The 18128-nt window shown below is 42.4% G+C and overlaps 1 protein-coding gene across 1 annotated transcript; it reads right to left on the minus strand.

The window, feature by feature from the left end:
• Nucleotides 1-15335: 15335 nt before the first annotated feature.
• Nucleotides 15336-16954, minus strand: LOC117813349 (5-beta-cholestane-3-alpha,7-alpha-diol 12-alpha-hydroxylase-like). Its single transcript, XM_034684514.1, has one exon. The coding sequence runs from the start codon at nt 16952-16954 to the stop codon at nt 15425-15427; it is 1530 nt and encodes a 509-aa protein (XP_034540405.1). The 3' UTR covers nt 15336-15424.
• Between the last annotated feature and the right edge of the window lie 1174 nt (nt 16955-18128).

An 18128-nucleotide genomic window follows, 5' to 3' on the forward strand; every position in this document is an offset into this window, starting at 1 on the left:
CTGTGCCAGATAGCAGAGTTCTGTAGTGTTGTGCGTTTCCAAAAATAACTAAAAGAGCATAGGAAATCGAGAGGCAGCGTTTGGCAGCCAGAGCCTCAATCTCATGTTTTCTTGGCTTTAGAGGAGGCCGTCTTTCGGAGAGGGTCTGGCTGCTTTGTAAAGAGAGAAGCGGCGGTGGCAGATGTCACTCGAGTAAAGGGAGTTTACTGGAGTGACATCAAGTAAACAGACGATCTCCCATCCAATAAAAACACAATGAAGGCTTACATATCTAATACAGAGGGAGATATGAGTAAAGATCCAAGATTTGTACAAAATAGGATATACGGTCAGTAAAATACATGTTTTATTTTGCTCAGTGACATTATAGTTTGAAGTTTGAAGTTTTTATTTTATTATTGTGTCATGCATACAATCATATGCCCAGCCTGCAATGGGTCTTTTATCTGGTTAAATAAAGGTTTAATAAACTAAAAATAAAAGCTTGTGTGGTGGCGCCCAGGTGAGGAGTACAAAGACAAGTGTGTGTTGCCTACAGTCAAGCATGGTGGTGGGAGTGTCATGGTCTGGGTCTGCATGAGTGCTGCCGGCACTGGGGAGCTACAGTTCACTGAGGGAACCATGAATGCCAACATGTACTGTGACATACTGAAGCAGAGCATGATCCCCTCCCTTCAGAAACTGGGCCACAGGGCAGTACTCCAACATGATAACGACCCCAAACACACCTCCAAGACGGCCCCTGCCTTGCTAAAGAAGCTGAGGGTGAAGGTGATGGAGTGGCCAAGCATGTCTCCAGACCTAAACCCTATTGAGTATCTGTGGGGAATCCTCAAACGGAAGGTGGAGGAGCGCAAGGTCTCTAACATCCACCAGCTCCTTGATGTCGTCATGGAGGAGTGGAAGAGGATTCCAGTGGGAACCTGTGAAGCTCTGGTGAACTCCATGCCACAGAGGGTTAAGGCAGCGCTGGAAAATAATGGTGGCCACAGAAAATATTGACACTTTGGGCCCAATTAGGACATTTTCACTTAGGGGTGTACTCACTTTTGTTGCCGGTGGTTTTGACATTAATGGCTGTGTGTTGAGTTATTTTGAGGGGACAGTAAATTTACACTGTTAGACAAGCTGTACACTGACTACTTTACATTGTATCAAAGTGTCATTTCTTCAGTCTTGTCCCATGAAAAGATATAATTAAAGGCCCTGTGAGGAGTTTTTAACTGGCTGAGAAACAGACTGAAACTGATACTGATGCCTCTTTATGACCCTCAAATGCAAACAAGACCATCTACAACAACATTGATGCCTTCTCTGTTGTCATTTTTGATGCCTGAAACTGCTCTGAGGGGGTAGGTGTCAGAACAGATGATTGACATCTCGCTTTAGTAACACCCTTTTTTGGCTGTTTTCATTGCAAATAATCACATTGTGCGATAAATCTAAACCTTAAAAGACAACAGGATGAGGTTATTGTCTGAAGACACTTATTTTGCATGGACAGGACAAGAGATAAGAGGTATCACTTTGTCCACAAGGGGGCGCCAGAATCGATACAAGCTAAAAGTTCCTCACAGCAGCTTTAAATATGTGCAGAAATGTGAGGGGTGTACTCACTTTTGTGAGATACTGTATGTCCTTAGTTTTGGTTTGGACAGAACATTTTCAAGCCATTTTACTACATATGTTCACTAGTCTGGATTCTGGTATTACTGTCCTTTATGGCTCCAGATTGTACCGACATATCAAACTGAAGAAGGACTTGTAAAGGATCCTCCTTCTTTCAGTAATGGAATCTGAGGAAACGGATTCAGCTTTCTTATTTGAGCTTTAATAAAAGTCTCTCTGCTCAAAGAGTGGTTTCAGTTTGGATTGGGTTTCACCAGCCTTTTGTAAATGCTTCATGTAAAGACCATCATAAGTCCTGAGTATCAACTAATGAAATGAAATATGGATTTAAGTGGTAGCATTTGAAATGAAGGACTGCATTCAGTTCTCACTTATTCAAGTCCAATGAGAAGAGAAGCTGAAAGACACTCTGAGCACATGCTCGGATTCAGCTCAGATGAAAAGATGGATGTAGAGGGAATGGTTACATAAAGATGAGAAAATCAGAAATTAATTAACTTAAATAATAAACTCTTCAGACCTTAAGCAGACGAAGCTCTCTTTATCCCCGTTCATCATCTACTTTAACCAGCCTGCGAAGCTCTGAAAATGTGATTAAGCAGTTTTTTGTGCAGATGAATTCCCTGAGGTGTCAAGTTAGTTTTTCACACTCTTTGTCTTTCCCAATCCCTCCTTTCCTCTCCCTATCCAGCTCTATAATTGGTCTAATAATGGTGTAGATGACAGCCTGTAGCTGGGACTCTGTGCTCTGTGTATTCAGTCTTACACGGTGCTTCAACCTGTCAAAGATTTCCATTATTCATCGTAGGCAGAACTCAGGGCGTCTGCAGAGTGCTGTCTCTGCAGGGCCCCTGTTCACAGATCACTTTTCTGTCTGTTTGTTCGCCGCCACAAAAGCACCAGACTCAAATCACTTCCCTTTTTTATTTAAAGAAACATTAAAGACGAGTGTGGGTTGGAAGCAAATTTTTCCAAGAGCGCATCGTTGAAAAATTCGGCATCTGCACATGAAATTTAGTGTTTTTATGACTGAATTTGCTGCATTAAAGCTGCATTTCGACCAAGAGCTCTTTCAGAACTGAAAGGTTCCTGTGTCCCCATTGTTGTCTGCATTTTGACTGTGGGCTGAAGTCCTGGGTAGATTGTGTAAATCAGGCCAGTGACAGACGGAGGGAAGAAAAGTAGATGCACTACACCACCAGCTTTTATAGTGAATCAGAAGAGCCGGCTCCCAGTTTTTTTCTTTCCCTGCTTAGCTCTCTCAGTGCTCAGCCCCAGCTCTGCTCACAGCAGAACTTTGTTTTGATTGGTCAGCATGGCGGCCATGCGGCCAATCACATGTGAGGATATAGGATACAGGTGATGGAGGGGAGGCTGTGTATCATGGCTTCATCTGTTCCCTCTGAGAGGGTTAGGGTTAGGGTTCTTCTCAAAGACCGGGCAAATACTCACTGAGAGGAGAAACCGGATCAGACCATCCAAGCTGAGGCATCAGATTTTTCTCAATGCCAACCTGAGGAAATTAATAATGTTTGCTCCAGTTTGGTTCAGGCTCTGTTTGCTTGAGTTTGGTTCTGGTTCTGGTTCTGGTTCTGTTTTCTCAAGTTTGGTTCTTGTTCTTTTTGCTTGAGTTTGGTTCTGGTTCTGTTTGCTTGAGTCGGTTCTGGTTCTGTTTTCTTGAGTTTGGTTCTGGTTCTGTTTGCTCGAGTTTGGTTCTGGTTCTGTTTGATTGAGTTGGTTCTGGTTCGGTTCTGGTTCGGTTCTGGTTCGGTTCTGGTTCGGTTCTAATTCGGTTCTGGGTCGGTTCTGGTTCGATTCTGATTCGGTTCTGATCCGGTTCTGGTTCGGTTCTGATTCGGTTCTGATTCGGTTCTGATTCGGTTCTGATTCGGTTCTGATCCGGTTCTGGTTCGGTTCTAATTCGGTTCTGATTTGGTTCTGATCCGGTTCTGGTTCGGTTCTGGTTCGGTTCTGATTCGGTTCTGGTTGAGTTTGGTTCTGGTTGAGTTTGGTTCTGGTTGAGTTTGGTTCTGATTCTGTTTGCTTGAGTTTGGTTCTGGTTATGGTTCGGTTCTGGTTCTCACCCTAACCCTAATCCTAACCCTAACCCTAATCCTAACCCTAATCCTAACCCTAACCCTAACCCTAACCCTAATCCTAACCCTAACCCTAATCCTAACCCTAATCCTAACCCTAACCCTAATCCTAACCCTAATCCTAACCCTAACCCTAATCCTAACCCTAATCCTAACCCTAACCCTAACCCTAACCCTAACCCTAATCCTAACCCTAATCCTAACCCTAATCCTAACCCTAACCCTAACCCTAACCCTAATCCTAACCCTAATCCTAACCCTAACCCTAACCCTAATCCTAACCCTAATCCTAACCCTAATCCTAACCCTAACCCTAACCCTAACCCTAACCCTAACCCTAATCCTAACCCTAATCCTAACCCTAACCCTAACCCTAACCCTAATCCTAACCCTAACCCTAATCCTAACCCTAATCCTAACCCTAACCCTAACCCTAACCCTAACCCTAATCCTAACCCTAATCCTAACCCTAACCCTAACCCTAACCCTAACCCTAACCCTAATCCTAACCCTAACCCTAACCCTAACCCTAACCTTAACCCTAATCCTAACCCTAACCCTAACCCTAACCCTAATCCTAACCCTAACCTTAACCCTAATCCTAACCCTAACCCTAACCCTAACCCTAACCCTAACCCTAATCCTAACCCTAAACCAATCATAACCCTAACCCTAACCCTAACCCTAATCCTAACCCTAACCCTAACCCTAACCCTAATCCTAACCCTAACCCTAACCCTAATCCTAATCCTAACCCTAATCCTAACCCTAACCCTAACCCTAACCCTAATCCTAATCCTAACCCTAACCCTAATCCTAATCCTAACCCTAACCCTAACCCTAACCCTAACCCTAATCCTACCCCTAACCCTAACCCTAACCCTAACCCTAATCCTAATCCTAACCCTAACCCTAATCCTAATCGAAAGGCATGTAGTTCAGGGGTAAAGTTCCTCCATCCTCACAGCTGTGTTTACATCCTATAATCCACTACAGGATCCAAACAAATCCACTCACAACCTTTAGAAGGATAGAACGTCTGCTTTTATAATACAGGGTGTTACGACACGAACAATAAAATAATATCACCTCATATTTATAAAAGCAGGAGCTGCAGAAACTAATTACCATCGCAGGTACTTGGGTACACACAAAAAGGCAACCAAGGTAATTTGCAATTTGGCATTACATTTGTTATAATCATTGCTTTGTAATTCCCTTGAACATGTTAGTCTGAAAATCAAAACCTGCATGTTTGAGACACATTTTCCAACCTTGACACGATGGGGAGGAGAAACACTGCTGGAGCTGCTAAACCTCTGAACAACAATCCTTTACTGGGAAGACGAGCAACAAAGCAGCGAGGCGAGCAGTCTGTTGTTTTTTACACTACCTCCTGTGTGGGCTTGTGCCATTTTCCTGTTGTCATAGCTTTTTTTTTCTTTTTTTTTTTCATGCAAAACAAAAAGCAGCTTACCATCTCTTGTTTGGCTCTGTTGTCTGCTTACACATTCTGTCTACTTACCCCGTCCATCTTCCCCCTGAATCCTGCACATAAGCCCAAAACAAGAGATATCGTCACACGCACAAATTCACACACACAAAAGAACATCTGAATAAAATGATGCAGGAAACACTCGTGACAATGAAACAGCTGTTTAAGTGAGGGCTACTTTCCACGTGCCAAAAAAATGGAGCAAGGACGATTAAAAAAAGCTCGTCTGCTCGTGTTAGTACACAAATAAACAATGAAACATCACAGCACAATATGTTCACAATGCAACACCTGCATTTCATTTAAAACGGTCAGATTTACAAAACACATCACAGAGACAGAATCAAAAACATGAAGCTGATGGTATCTGATGTACAAGGTGTTGCAGCTCTCCATCACAGCTCATTGGCAGGGAATGTAAACATCCAACATCATCACAGAGGGAGGGATGTGTGCCAACAGGGGCTGCCATTCTGGCTCTAGACTGGGAATGGTGCATGAATAATCACAGGCTGCATGGTGGTGCTGTGGTTGCAAAAAGGTTCTGCGTTCAAATCCCTAGCTGGGCAGGAGTGCAGGGTTTGCATGTTCTCCTGGTGCATGCATGGGTTCCAACTGGGTAATACACAGTCCAATAACATGCTGAATGGTCCATAGGTGTGACAGCCCTGTGATTGACTGGAGACTTGTCCAGTGCGCTCCCCACCTTTCACCCAATGACAGCTGGGACAGGCTCCAGACGAGCGGTACAGATAATGGATGGATAATTACACTTTCATCAGTTACTTAGAAATCTATAATGCAGCCTCGGGTGTAATCCTGATTGTAACATGAACAAACATGGCTTCTTTCCATTACAACCTAATGAGACTTCAACATTAAATGTCACAGACCTCTGACTGTACAGGTCTGCCGATAGATGTTGTCTGCTGTAGCTTGTAGGCCAGCTTTTTTCTTGTCTTTCTTTGATTCTCAGGATTTAAGGAAATTAGAAGGGCCTGTGTCCACTCATTTTTTTGGCTAGCAGCACCAGTTTTCAGTTCAAAATCAGTGCAGTTAGTGTTTCCAGTGCTTAGAATCCTGTCACTTCACTTACAACGCTCTCAGTCGATAAAAGTTCGGCACCACCTCACCCGTCAGCAGAGCCGGCTCTACCCAATGTGGTGCCCTAGGCGAGATTTTAAATGGCGCCCCCCCTCCATCGGCGATTAACATGCACTTACAAAAGAAATCGAATAGCATTGCTTTTATCAATGTCTTTAATTTGTAAGGTAACATGTCACCAAATTTACATACTTAAATACAAAAAAATATGAAATAAAATATAAATACCCTAACTACACAATAAAAACTTGTAAATAAGTGAATAATAATAATAATAACAATAATAATAATAACAATAATGTTAGTAATAAATTACAAATAAAACAATCAACATCAAACAATTTAAATAACCACACAGTTTGCTCACAAAAACTATATGCATAGGCTACATTTACACTCTGCAATAACTATATACAAAAACTAAATAAAATATATACAAAAGCTATATAAAAAACCTTTCTACAACTATTTACAAAACTATGTACAAAACAGGCATTTTAGAGACCTCTAGTGGTGGATTTTAATTACTGCATCCACTACCTACTCAGCCTCCCCTCTCCTGCTACAGCTGTACTTTCCTAGCTTTTCTCCCAGCAAAGTCATCTATGACATCGTCATATGACACCTCACTGGAGACCACATGATTTATGCTGATAATTGAAAGTCCAGTGAGACGAGTTTGCATCATTGTAGACCTCAGGTATGTTTTAATGAGTTTAAGCTTAGAAAAGCTTCTTTCAGCTTTCCTTTTTTTCTTTCTTCTTTCCTGCTCTTCTTTTCTTTTTTTTCTCCCCTGTGCTCCGGACGCCGCCGCCCCATTACTTTACATTTGAATCAATGTGAGCTTTTCCATTTGAAGAGTTAATAGTAATAACTAGTTTTAATACAATTATATTTAAGGTATTTTTTCCCTCTTTTGTGGCGCCCCCTAGAGGCCACGGCGCCCTTAGCATTTGCCTATATTGCCTATTGGAAGAGCCGGCCCTGCCCGTCAGCATCACTTCTCTTGCACAACAACCAATTTAAATGAAGAAGAAGTCATCATGCATGGTTTTAATGTTATTAGAAAGAATGAAACGTACTTTATTAATCCCCACGTGTTAATTTTTGGTCATGCTACACACACAGTTTTTTTGGTATACATACAATGTTATGCACAAACATGCAGTGGACATGCACTTATGGAGAGATGTCAGAGTGAGGATGCTGCCATCAACCAGCGTACCTCGAGCAGTTGGGGATTCGGTGCCTTGCTCAAGGACACCTCAGCAGTGCCCAGGCAAGTGAACCAGCACCTCTCCAGCCAGTCCACTTGCAAAGCTTTGTCCATACTGGGACTTGAACCGTTGACCCTCCGGTTCCCAAGCCAAGCCCCTATGGACTGAGCTACTGCCGCCCCATTACTATTATTTCGTTGTTTTAATACGGTTGGTTTTAAGGTGTGATTTTATTCTTGTTTAGTTGCATGATTTTTTTCCGGACACAACATATCCAATCTACTACTGATCTCCTGCACCTGTTGAGCTCTCGGCTTGTTGATAGACATTCGCAAGGACCAATCAGAGAGGCAATAGGCGTGGCAGGGGACAAATTAAGGCTCAGCAGGTGGGACTCCAGGGCACACAGCGAGGTGAAAGGTTAGAAAAGGAGAGAGATTGTTTGTTTTTTTATCTTACTGCAGCTGTTACCTGTAATTTTGTTGTACTAAACTTGCTTGGCTCCATCATTCAATTAGGATAAGCTTCTGTGCATAAGCCATGCATGATCTGTCTCGTTTTGGGGGGCTTGAGCTGCTACAAAGGCCAGGATACAATGTCTTTCTACTGTTCTTGTGTTTCCTGCAGAAAAGTAGATATAAAGCATGCAGAGCAAATTTAATCAGACTACCAAGGGAAGAGGAAGTGCTGTTGGATAGCTTTCATAACCTAACGACAGTAAACACTGGTGTAACGCGCCCTGATATTGAGGTCGTGGGCAGTGACAGTTCAAATGATGCTGCCAGGCCAAGCGGCAACCTCCGGCTGTGAGAATTGAAGCCAATGTGGAACCCATAGGAAAAGAAATTTAGAGAGGAGATCTCAAAAATGTTTCATTTATGTCTCCTAGACAACAATGAGATCTGTTTGAAAACAAAATGAGACTATAGCTTATGTCTCCTGTTTCTCATTCTTGCCTTCAGAAAAAAAGTTGCAAAAAGTCTCAGCTTAGTCTCCCTCTCAGTTCAAAACCTGAAATGATTCTCAGGTATTTCTCAAGTTTTGTGACTCCTTTTGAGCTCAGGGGGAGAAATCAGGGAGCTCTCTCAATTGTCTGGTGGCCTAGCTGACTAAGCGCCCCACATACAGAGGCTACAGTCCTCGTCGCAGGGGTCGCATGTTCAATTCCCGGCCGGTCAACCATTTCCTGCAACTTCTCCCAACCATCCAAGGGCAGTTTGGTGATGAAGAATGCCTTTTCCAGCATGATGGAGCACCTTGCCATAAAGCAAAAGTCATAACAAAATGGCTCGGGGAACAAAACATTAAAGGGGACATATCAACATATATTGGTCTAAGAGGTCCCCAAAACATGTCTTTAAAGTTTATGCTCAAAAAAACACTTTGAAATCAGATTTTGGTCTGCCTGAAAAGTCCTCTTCTTCATTCCTCATCAGAACACTCTGTTTTCCCTCTGACCACGCCCCCTCAGGAAGTGGATGTGCCTCGGCTCTCCAGCACGTTGATCTAATGTTTACATGTTGGCTGAATATACACGGCTGCTCAGAGATCGCGTTACTTCAACCCTCTGAATCTGATCCTGACGGAGAGGCGCCTGTAGCAGGACCTTTCTGAACGATTGGTCACAGATTTAGTGTTTCTTGTTGTTTTATTTATCAGTATGTAGACGTGTGTCTTGGTACACAGCTACAACATGTAGCTATGTGGCTATGCTAACTAGCGCTAGCACTTATCCATGATAAATAAAAATCATCCACTAGATCTTCAAATCTGCAGACGTGGGGAGTAAAACCAACCTCTACCAGAAAGGCAGCGGGACCTTTTATGAAGGATTGGTCACAGATTTAGTGTTTCTTGTTGTTTTATTTGTCAGTATGTCGAAGTGTGTCTTGGTACACAGCTACAGCTACAGCTACAGCTACAGCTACAGCTACAGCTATGAACATATGGCTATGTGGCTATGCTAACTAGCGCTAGCACTTATCCATGACAAATAAAAATCATCCACTATATCTTCAAATCTGCAGACGTGGGGAGTCAAACCGACCTTTGTGTTTATTAAGACAGCCTACAACTAGCATGCCTCCCTCCTAAGCTCCTTGTTAGCACACATTTGTGCAGGTAATGAAAAACGGAGGAGGGATTCAGTATTATTTTATACAGTCTATGGGCTGAACAAGCTCCGAGCTCTGACTCCGTGACAGACCGGATATTGTTGTTACGTAACAAAAACACGGAAGTCTGAAACGGCTCGTTTCACACACATTTACAGAAAGGTGTAGAAATCAAAACAGGGGCAGGATGGATTTTTTTCATTCTCGGGGGGTTTGTAGACATGCCAGGGAAACATATTTCAGGTAAAGAACCATTAAAAAGTCAATTTTGCATGATATGTCACCTTTAAGATTTTGGGCCCTTGGCCAGGAAACTCCCCAGATCTTAATCCCATTGAGAACTTGTGGTCAATCCTCAAGAGGCGGTTGGGCAATCAAAAACCAACAAATTCTGACAAACTCCAAGCATTGATTATGCAAGAATGGACTGCCATCAGTCAGGATTTGGTCCAGAAGTTGATTGACAGCATGCCAGGGAGAATTGCAGAGGTCTTGAAAAAGAAGGGTCAACACTGCAAATATTGACTTATTGCATGAATTCTGTGTAATTCTTAATAAAAGCTTTTGATACTTATGAAATGCTTCTAATTGTATTTCATTATACCATAGAAACATCTGACGAAAACACCTAAAAACCCTGAAGCAGCAATCTTTGTGAAAATGTAATATTTGTATCATTCTCAAAACTTTTGGCCATGACTGTACAGTCCATGACACAGGCCCTACATGTTGGAACTTCTTGACACTCTCTTTAAATGTCTGTTTCACACTGTAGCACAGAGCTGTTTTTAGTCATTCCTGTTCCTTGCTAAGTCTTGACAGACACTGGATTATGTCTCTAACCTCCTTTTCCTCCACACACCTCCTCCTCCTCCACATTGACCTCCATTCCTGTCCTCCCCGAGCAGTCACAGTCCTCAATCTTTCTCTTTTCTCCTCCCTCCCTCCAAACCCGATGTGCCTGTCATCTGTCACATCCCTCTTCTCTGCGTTTCCATCTCTTTTTTGTCGTCTCAGTAACGTGCGACTGCTGTTCCTTCCTCTGAGTTAGACATGTGATTTAATCTGATACATTGCCCTTACAAATCTTTGGCTTCCTACACCCGGGCTGAGTTACAACGACCTTCCTACACTAGTTGCTTCGATTCCTCATGGTTGTCTGCATGATTACCCTGCGCAGACAGACTATGACACAAAGTCGTAGTGACAGTACACACGAGGAGGGGGGAGACGGGGGCAGAGTTGGAGAGAAATTAAGGCAGGATGATGAGGCGGAAAGGGATGGAGCTTTGACCACGACAGAAATAGTCGTCCTTGGGTTCTTAAAAAGTGAAAGGTGAAAAAAAGCAGTGATCTTATGAGGGTGATTATATTTAACAGCATTGGATTGGATGCAGTCAACAACACAACACTTAAACTATACTATCTTATCTTTATTAATGTCTTACTCAGAGCTGATTGCTCTGGTATAAACACACGGCCCGGGCCTTTTGACTACCTCGCAGATCGGATGTTGTTTACCAATGATTAACAGTTCAGTTGAGTTCAGATACAGTTTATCTTAGTCATCAGAGGGTCATCTGAGGCAGCGAAGCACCCAAACATACCCTGGGAATCTTGTACTTATTGCACAGATCATTTGAGGTCTCTGAGGTTCATGCATGAAAGCTTATCAGCTGTGTCTTAGTCGATATGTTGGACTATTTACATTATCAGTCTTGTGGAAACCATAGATTACAGCAGGGGTGTCCAAACTTTTTTCAAAGAGGGCCACATATGATGTTGTCAGAATACCTCAGGGCCAGTGGCTCCTACTGAGAATTAGGAATCCCAAAAGTTATATATGAAATCTCTATTTAATAACAATCATTTTAAATTTTGTCTCAATAAATCAGTAACTAGGAAGTCCTCAGTTCTCCACAAGCCATGTACACATGAGCAAACGTTATCTGGTCGGGCAATGTGGGAAAAATATTGTCTATTATTTTCCTATGGCAGGATCATGATCTGGATTTCATCACACTTCTTTTTTATGTGGTTTTTAAGACCTTTCTGACAAGCAGACAACATTTTAAGAACAAAATAATTATTTTCCTGAGTTCTGAACATTTTTTGATGCACCAAATTTTGCCTTTTCTGCACAATTTCTTGTGTCTTGTGTCCTCTTTTGTGTCTTCTGAAGTTTTAGTGATCATCAAGAACATTTTCACATCATGATAAAAACATTAATTTGAAAACCTGTCAGCTTTAAGAGTCCTTGTGTTTCTTCTTTATTGCCGTCTTGCAGAATTCCCAGAGCTTTGGCTTTAGACAGGTAGTCCATATGAAGCTGTTTGAGACAATTCTGGATTGACTTTAGTTTTGTTTGTAGAAAGAAACTGTGATTCATTTCTTTGCTATAAATAACATAATTTAAGATGGAAGCTTGGGGCCATAAATAAATGGACCTTGGGCTGCAATTGGCCCCCGGGCCGTACTTTGGACACCCCTGGATTACAGTATATAAAAAAGGACGGCATGATGGCTCCCCAAAAGTGAAACCAAAATGAGTGTCATAGTCGTAAGCTGTTATCATGTTGACTTATTTGCAAGTGTTATTTTTTCAGAGAAGTTTTTTGTTTTGTTTTGTGATGCAAAAAAGATTATTATTATTTATTTGTTTGTTTATTTTTTAAGTTATATTTTTGAGCATTTTCACATTTCTACAATAGGACAGCTGAAGGGAGACAGGAAATGTGAGGAGCAGAGAGGGGGGGGGGGGGCATGCAGCAAATGGTGCAAGCCGGGAGTTGAATTTGCGACCGCTGCAACACAGACTATAGCCTCTGTATATGGGGCGCCCGCTAAAACCGCAAGGTCAACAGCGCCATGTGGCATCATGATGGACAGATCTGCTGACAAATGTGGGCCCCTGCAGAGTAACGGAGGAACGGTGAGGAGAAACATATCAAACAGCAACACCAAAGTCAATGAGCTTTCCATAAATATGAGTAGGGTTGCAAAATTGCATGGGAATTAACAGGAATTAACCAGGAATTTACTAAATTGAAGGTTTGCTGAACTTAAATATAGTTGGGGAAAATATATTTTAGCATAACCCTGACTAAAGCAACCAGATTTCATGCAAGTACAGTTGAATATCTCTGCTATTCCTCAATCACATGCACATAGCACACTGCTTACTGCAGGGCTACTGAGACCACGCCCCCTACATGCACTGTGCATTCCTCCATCACATGCACAGAAGCAAGGACATTTTCCACCCCTTTGTAACCCTAACCATGAGTGTCTGCTTCAAATCAAGAAAAGTGAGGGAGCTTATCCAGTTTGAGGCGTCCCAACCAGCTTCTCTAGCTCCTCCAGGCACAAGGAACCTGAGCTTCCCAAACAGACACCAGAGAGGAGCAAAGGCAAAGTGCATTATTCCAGAGGGCTTGGTCTTAATCTGTGAATGGGTTGTGTGTTTGCCACCTTAAATCCATAAGCTACATGTCTTTTACAGGTGATTTGCACTCCAGCCCAACATGCCCTCAATCTGCTTGTTGTAAATGTTCAGTATAATCAGCTTTACAGCCTGGTTATCAGCTTCAGTGTGATTAGCTGCAGTTTGAGGAAAAAGTAGTGTAGCCTCGTCCCACAGCTCAACAGATATCAATAACTTACTCCTGAATGCATTACAGGACAACAGTATCAACACAACAGTTTATTTTCTAGCCCTGGACTGCATTATTATTTGTTTCTTCTTTATTGCCGTCTTGCAGAATTCCCAGAGTTTTGGCTTTAGACAGGTAGTCCATATGATGCTGTTTGAGACGTTTCTGGATTGACTTTAGTTTTGTTTGTAGAAAGAAACTGTGATTAATTTCTTTGCTATAAATAACACAATTTAAGATGGAAGCTTGGGGCCATAAATAAATGGACCTTGGGCCGCAATTGGCCCCCGGGCCGTACTTTGGACATGCCTGCTGTATATAAATAAAGTTGAGTTGAGAACACATTCACATCATTTTGACCTTCTAGGAGGAGATGGAGACACGATCAATGGTGGAAACCAATGGCTGTAAAAAAACACAGTAGAACCTGATTAAAACCAATTTATTTTGAGAAATAATTCCAGACTTGATATTTCTGGAGAAAAATAACCTGCCCAAATTAACTGTGACCGACAGTCTTCTTTTTAGTATCATGAGATTAATTTTGTTATGATTTGGCACAGTACAATGTCTATGAAACGATCATCTGGTTCATTATTGTGTTATTGTTCAGTTTGCTGGGATTCTGTGATTACAATAAGATCCAGACTTCTACTACCAATCAAAAAATAACAGTGCAAAATGTGAGAGTTATTCAGATACAATGGCCACGGTTACATGATGTTTTTTAATTCTGAATTAATAATTCCGAATTAAAGTTTTCTTCTTCGTGTTTACATGGAAATAGTAATTCCGAATTGAGGTTTACATGGAAAACACGTTTAATTGTTTTTATTCAATTCCTCTTAACGTCTGGGGGTTGGTAAGGGTTCTGATTGGACAGGGGCGGGCGTGACGTATTTACATTTACCGGAAGAAAACAGACTCCAGTTCCTGCTTCTTTCATTGTCGGTTACAACATGGAAGACCACACAATAAGTTCAAATGTCGCTTTGATTTTGACTATCAATCAATCAATCAATCAATCTTTATTTGTATCGCGCCAAATCACAACAAACGTTATCTCAAGACGCTTTTACAAACATAGGAGGTCTAGACCACACTATGTCAAATTATGAACAGAGACCCAACTTCAAGACAGGGTAAGACTCAGTCTGACCCCACCTTAATCCATCATGAGCATTGCACATCGCAGTATTTAGCTAGTTACAGTGGTGAGGAAAAACTTCCTTTTAACAGGCAGAAACCTCCAGCAGGACCAGACTCATGTTAGACAGCCATCATGCCTCGACTGAGTTGGGTCTGGAAAGACAGATAGAGGGGAGGAAGAGAGAGAGGTGATAGTGATGAGACAAGTCGTAGAAGCTGTTGCCGCTGGAGTCCAGCACGTCCGTATCAGCTGGAGTCCAGATCGTCCACAGCTGGAGGACGTCTACGGCAGCTCAGAGGAATCTACGAGACAATGGAGCTCACTATAGTTGTTAAAAAGTAGCTCGACACAAACGTACTGCTTCACTTTCGTCAGCTGAGGAGGAGAAGAGAGATAGACGACCAGAGAAGGGAGGCGGAAGACCGGACTGTGGCGATTCAAAGCCGGTTAGTGCAACGGCTGCCCTACCTCATCCTGAAATATGAGCCCGCCAGCGCGGAGTATGTGCGTCATCGCGACAGGACAAGGGAACGAGCATGAGCAGAACGACCGGAATTAATTTAAAGCGGAATGAACGTATACATGATCGAGGAATTATTCAACTCAAATTTAAAATCAGAATAAACCAGACACTTACATCGGATTTAAGTTTAATTCGGAACTATCATTTTCATTCGGAATTAGGTGTTTACATGGTCATTTTAAATCTTTTTAAAGAGGATTTAATCTTAATTCGGAATTAAAGAGGAATTAAAAGTCTCATGTAAACGTAGCCATTCATACGACAGTGATTAGGTTCATGAATGGTAACCATGGATCGTTATTTTTCAGACGCATTAAGAAACAATTTAACTTTGAACAACATTTTCTTACAAGAGGAAGTTGTTTTGTTCATGAATCTTCACATTAATGACATTGTTGGATAAATTAACTTTACAAGCACATAGAAACATTTCTCACATGGACTCAGACTTTGAGTCTGTACCTAAACTGAACCTCTCTTGTGGGATGAATCACTCCAAAGCCCAACCGCTTGGCGTCAGCATCCGGCGTCTCCTCTTTTGGATTCATCAGCTCCAAATCAAAGTAGGACAACATGAGGAAAAGAAACTGTTTCAGTTCATTGACTGCAAAGAACCTCCCTGGACACTTGCTGACCCCGGCACCCCAGGGCATGCTGAAGTACTTCACCTTCTTCCCTGATTTGAAGAAATTAGTTTTCTTGCTCCCGTCTGGATTCAGAAAGCGGTCGTATTTGAATGATTGCGGGTCGGGGTGAATCTCTGGGTTGGTGTGGATGGCGAGGTAAGGAAAGGCCGCCATGCTGTCGCCCTTGCGGATATTGTACTCACAACCGTCGGCCGTTTTGAGAGTCATTTCCTGGAGCACTGACCTGAAGAGGAACAAGACTACGATGAGTCGAAGGGTCTCTTCCAGGGCACTATCAAGGACCGGCGTTTTCATCAGCATGTCATAAGTGACATTGATCAAGGGGCCATCGTGTACCACTTCCTGTCCGGATTCCTTCAGAACATTATTCACCTCCTCCTTCACGGCGTCCATCGCTTCAGGGTGCTTCATGAGGAAGAAGAGAAGCCAGAACGCTGCAAGTCCTGTGTTTGCTTGGGAGGCAAAGAGAAGGATGAGCATATGCCGGTTAATCATGGACTCCTTCATACCCATTTCCTGGTTGTGCTGCTGAATGTCCAACACCCAGCGGCTCATATTTTCCCTGGTCTTAGTCTTCTGAATTGACAGAGTGTCCCAGAAGAACTCTTTCAGCCTCTTGGCCTCTTTATTGATTCTTGGGTTCATGAGTCCCAAGATCAGTTTGGGAAAGATTTGGTTGAATTTTTGGAATTCTGTAAATAAAGCTTCTGATTCAGCTAAGTCTCTCTGTTTGGCTTTCTCAAGACTTCCCTGAGACTTCTGTGCCACGTTGCCAAAAAGAGACAAGTAGCCAGTCTGGAAAATCATCTTGTAGCTGAATAAACACAGGTCGTCTTCTGTCCACGTCTTTTTGCCTGAAGAGGAACGGATGTTCTGCAATATCACATTTTGCCAGTTTGACATCATGTTGTGAGTCAACGCCTCCAACCCAGCCCCCCTCAGGTGTTTGTGGACCTCTCTCGACTGATTCTCATCCCCCAAGGCTTCAATACCGAAGATCCACTTTGCCACCTTCACCGAAAACTTGCTTAAGTTCAGTTTTTCCGGACTCTCCTTAATAAACGCCCCGAATGACAGAGAATCCAGGAGGAACGTGATGTACATGCCCGCCACTTGTACCGTGAAAACCTCGCCATGCTTCCGCTTCATCCTTTCGAGGAACTTCACCGGGTGCCTGCGAAACTCGAAGGCATGACCCAGCCAGGGGATGGGTCCTCTATCCAAAGGGGGTTCTCCTGGACGCCGCCGTCTGAACACCCCGAGGAGGTACAGACCTCCAATCAGAACGGCAAGAAGACTTAGAAGAAGAGGGAGCAGCAGAGGCATGACTGATTCCTCCTGCAGCCACAGAGTGATTTCATGTGGAGGTCCAAATCCAGTATGAAGGACTTCTGCTCCTCCCCTTGCTCATGGTATTATTTTATCACTCGATGAATGATGCACTTTCCTGCTGGAGCGAGGTAATCATTAACTTAAGTAACTGGACACAAGCCGTGGATGTGACCTACTCACTGCAAGAGCTTTGGGTGGGGAGTGAAGTTTCCAGTTGTTTTTGTGAGAGGGATTAAATGCTCTCATTCTGAATCACTCTTCACCTTTACTTTCTGAGACTCCTGTCATCATGTTGTTTTTGAAATTCAGACATATTTGTGAATCTTTCAAGAACAAACTGGAGTTGTTTTCCTCCTTGAGTTTCTTTTCTTTGGGCTTCATTAATCGAGGTTGATGAGGGGCAAACTGTAAAACTTGTCAGTTCAAGGAAGAATCTTCATCGCTATCAATGTTTGAGTATCAACCCTGGCAGCCTCAAAGTCCATGAGAGTCAACAAACAGTTAATCATTATCCCTTTGTGCAATATTTCAGTCTATAAAAACATCAAAACACAACATGACTACTTCAAGAGCTTGATTAAAGTGCCCTCACTTTTCACCGAGTAAATAATTAACCGGCTTTGGACACAGGATTCAACTCGACACCTTACTGTTGACAGAAGACTGACAGGACAAGTTGTTGCCACGTCTTGTTTCACTTGGATAGAGTTGCATGTTTAATACAAACTACCAGCTCACATTAAGGAGCTTAACAACTACAGTACCTTTAAAGAAACACTTAAACATTAAAAACAAACCAGTCATGTACACATGAATAATCTGTTTCCTCATTTGTTGCCCGTTCTCGATGGGGGCTTTGTCCTCACCTCCCATCCTGTTTTTATAAAGTCACAAAAGTGGATGTTTTGTATGTAAACTTTGTTTGTAAGTCAGTTTGTGTAGTGTCCTGTTAACTGTCTTGTGACATCCTGTCATTTTAAATCTTGTTGTTTTATGTTTGATGTAAGTACCTGCCTTAGGACTCCCTGGAAGCTGTAGGTCCACTCCAACTCTCACCTCTTTTAAATCAAAGACTAAGACTTTTTTATTTGCCACTGCCTTCCTATCTTAGATTATTTTAACTCACTTTAACCAAATTTTATTTTCAACATATTTCTAATTTTCCTTT

The sequence above is a fragment of the Notolabrus celidotus genome, chromosome 5, assembly GCF_009762535.1.
Source record: "Notolabrus celidotus isolate fNotCel1 chromosome 5, fNotCel1.pri, whole genome shotgun sequence".
NCBI lineage: Eukaryota > Metazoa > Chordata > Actinopteri > Labriformes > Labridae > Notolabrus > Notolabrus celidotus.

Coding starts and splice junctions, on each gene's coding strand:
- LOC117813349 (XM_034684514.1), bottom strand. CDS start 16,954: ATGCCTCTGCTGCTCCCTCTTCTTCTAAGTCTTCTTGCCGTTCTGATT.